General features: G+C 26.4%; 1 protein-coding gene across 1 annotated transcript; it reads left to right on the top strand.

The window, feature by feature from the left end:
* Positions 1-1,936: 1,936 nt before the first annotated feature.
* Positions 1,937-2,908, top strand: EIN_122080 (hypothetical protein; the record flags this gene model as incomplete). The annotated part of the gene is made up of 2 exons (XM_004259030.1): positions 1,937-2,618; positions 2,697-2,908. 2 exons carry the CDS (start codon positions 1,937-1,939, stop codon positions 2,906-2,908), a joined length of 894 nt encoding a protein of 297 aa, XP_004259078.1.
* Between the last annotated feature and the right edge of the window lie 152 nt (positions 2,909-3,060).

Below are 3,060 nucleotides of genomic sequence, written 5' to 3'. Positions count from 1 at the left end.
TAAAATTTTTACCAGATTTATATAAATTCTTTCAATAAAATATGAATATTAATCTGTGTTGAAAAAAAAATGTATACCAATTTTATCAAGATTTTGAAATGTTGATAACAAAAAAGCATACATACATTTACAATAATTGTAAACCCTGTATGAATACAGATTCAATAATAAACGAAAAATTTTAAATTCAATAAATTCAATATATTCAGATAAAATAATTTTAATATTGATTGTATTATTTTATACTTCAATTATTTTTGTTTATAATAAATTAATAAAAAAAACAATTAATATTTAACGTTTCCACTTTTAGCACCCCGTAAAGCTCTCCCAAGTTGTTCATCATATAATGCATTGTTACTAATCTGCCTGTTCATTGGCGGATTTATATCGATAACAGAACGTGAAGCCGTTGGAGTTTGAACGAGTTGTTGGTTGAGCTTTTGAATTAACATTTTTGTTGTTTTCTTGATTTTTTTAAGTGTATTGTTGTTCTGAAGCTTTCGATCTTGTTCAAATTGTCTGCAAGATTATAGTTTGCAACAAGAACGAGTTTAAGAGCATCAAAATGGGGAGAATTGATTTTAACGGCATTGAAATCGTTTGATTCTCTGTCCAAAGTTAAAGAAACTGATGTAGAAAAATAATGAACAAGTTACTATTCCAATTGAAAACGGATTGGATTCAGAAGCTACTGATAAAATCACATTTTTTGTTTTCGTTTTGAATGATCATTTTTAAGTGTGAAAAATAAATTGGTGACACAATTTGTTATTCGCTTTCAAGAAATTTGAATAATTTTTCCAATCGTGTAATCAATTCATTTGCTTCAATTTTATATTTATTGATATGTGTTAAAGACTGTAGCAGCTCGTTTTACGAAAACGATAATTGTAATAAAGACAATAATAACAACATTTTGATCAACTTATTTAAGTAGATTTATTTTTCAAAAATAATTGAATTGTCAATAAAACTCTAATACGAAATAATTCAAAATGAGTAGATTCCATAATGAATTGTAATAATTATTTTTAAAATGCGAAATTGTCATCAAACATGGATGTTTATAATCGAAAATTTAGAAACACTCCAAAATTGTAATAAAAACTAAAACATGTTTATTATTCCCTTTATTTAAAAATTATCCATTTATATTTATAATCATTTATATTTGTTTTCAAATATAAAACTTTAATTAATTGTGTTATAATATTTTATAAGTTTTTTAACTTAATTTACAAAACAATGATTTGATTTAATTTGATAATAAACAAACAATTTGTAAAATTTTAAATTTCAAAACAGTAATTTGTCAAAAATATTTGTTTTATAAATTCTTAAATAAATAAAAACTTTTTTTTATTAATTTTTTCATTATTTTTAGTTTTATTTTGGAAAAACAATAATAATAGTTGATCGACCAAATATTATAAATTTAATATTGTTTATTATATTCAAACACAAATAAACTAATTACGCAAACAAAATAAAATACTCATTTATAATATAAATGACGTCATCACCAATTATGCAAAATTGTCAGACTTCAGATCGTCGACAAACATAAACATGTTATTTACGAATACTTCATTTACACCTGTATGTTTTTAACATTTTATATATGTATTTAAAAATATACAATCGTGTTGTCATTTTTAACATTTAACCGTTAAAAAGTTTTTGGGATGTTATTACAACTTTTAAACCGTCGAACTATCGCTATTATTTAGTTATATTTAGTATTAATTATATTATAATGAACAAAACAGACTTGTATATCACCATATTTTTTCTTTATTAGTATTGCTTTTTAATTAGAATAAAAAAAGTCATATTTTTGTTGATAATAGTATATTAATAGTATAATGCTATAAAAAGTATTATACCAACATTTTACAAAAATATAAAAGCTTCCAACCAAATTGTTTAGAATATGCAACGAATTGATGGATACCACATGATGGTCATTTCCCAATACTTTGAATCCATCAAAGACTTTGTGGCACTTGAGTTTGTGTGTAAAAAGTATAACAACAATATGAGTAAATTCCACTTCAACCCTATTCGCCTCACGTCAAAAACAATTAACTATTTTCCATCAATCGAAACACTCAATATTTGGACTGAAGATGATGAAACTTTTGGCAATGATTTCATGTTGTTATTTAACAACAATATATATCAAACTGACAGACAAAAACGTATGAAAGTTAACAAAAAGAGGTTTTATAAAATTGTTATTTGGTACCAAGTTGACTTCGATACATTTCACAACGTTGCCAAACTCGAAAACGCGATTTTTGAATTTAAAGATATTTGTTACAGCACTTCAGATGTTGTGAAATTTGGAACTCAAATACCAAAACTGGTGACATCACTGATGCGGTCGTGTTATGAAAATTGTAACACAATAGAACAAATAGACATTCCAAATACTGTAACTTCGATTGGACATTTCTGTTTTTCAATGTGTCTGTCATTGAGTGAAATCACAATACAGACCAGGGTCATTTCAATGGGTGAGTGCGTCTTTTTGGGATGCGCCAAACTTAAAAGTGTAACACTCCCGTGTTATATGGCGACACTAAATCCACACACTTTTGGATTTTGTTGTGGTTTGACATGTGTGAATTGACCACCTGGCTTGGTGTCAATTGGAGATAACTGTTTTGAATTTTGTTATTCACTTCAAGACATTGTGATTCCTGATAACGTCACAACATTGGGGAAATCCTGCTTCTCTGGGTGTAAAGCACTTCATTCTGTTCTATTGCCTAAAAAAATGAAAGAAGTTGGTAGCGGATGCTTTAGAGAGTGCAAGGCATTGGCTCAAATTATCATACCAGAAAATGTCACGATGATCGGGTCGAATTGTTTCCCACCAAATACAAATTTGGTGCAATAATCTATTTGGGATATGATTTGGACAAAACATATTGCCAAACAAAAAGTGGAAATATATTTTGGCTATTATTTAAATACTACAATTTACTATACTATATTTATTGTTTTTTTTGTTTCAAACTATTTTAAAAAAAAAACTATTAAATTTTACTA

Source organism: Entamoeba invadens, assembly GCF_000330505.1.
Source record: "Entamoeba invadens IP1 unplaced genomic scaffold scaff_1105074724931, whole genome shotgun sequence".
Classification (NCBI taxonomy): domain Eukaryota; phylum Evosea; order Mastigamoebida; family Endamoebidae; genus Entamoeba; species Entamoeba invadens.
Note: the sequence above shows the minus strand (reverse complement) of the source record. Positions and strands in the feature narration are given on the sequence as shown.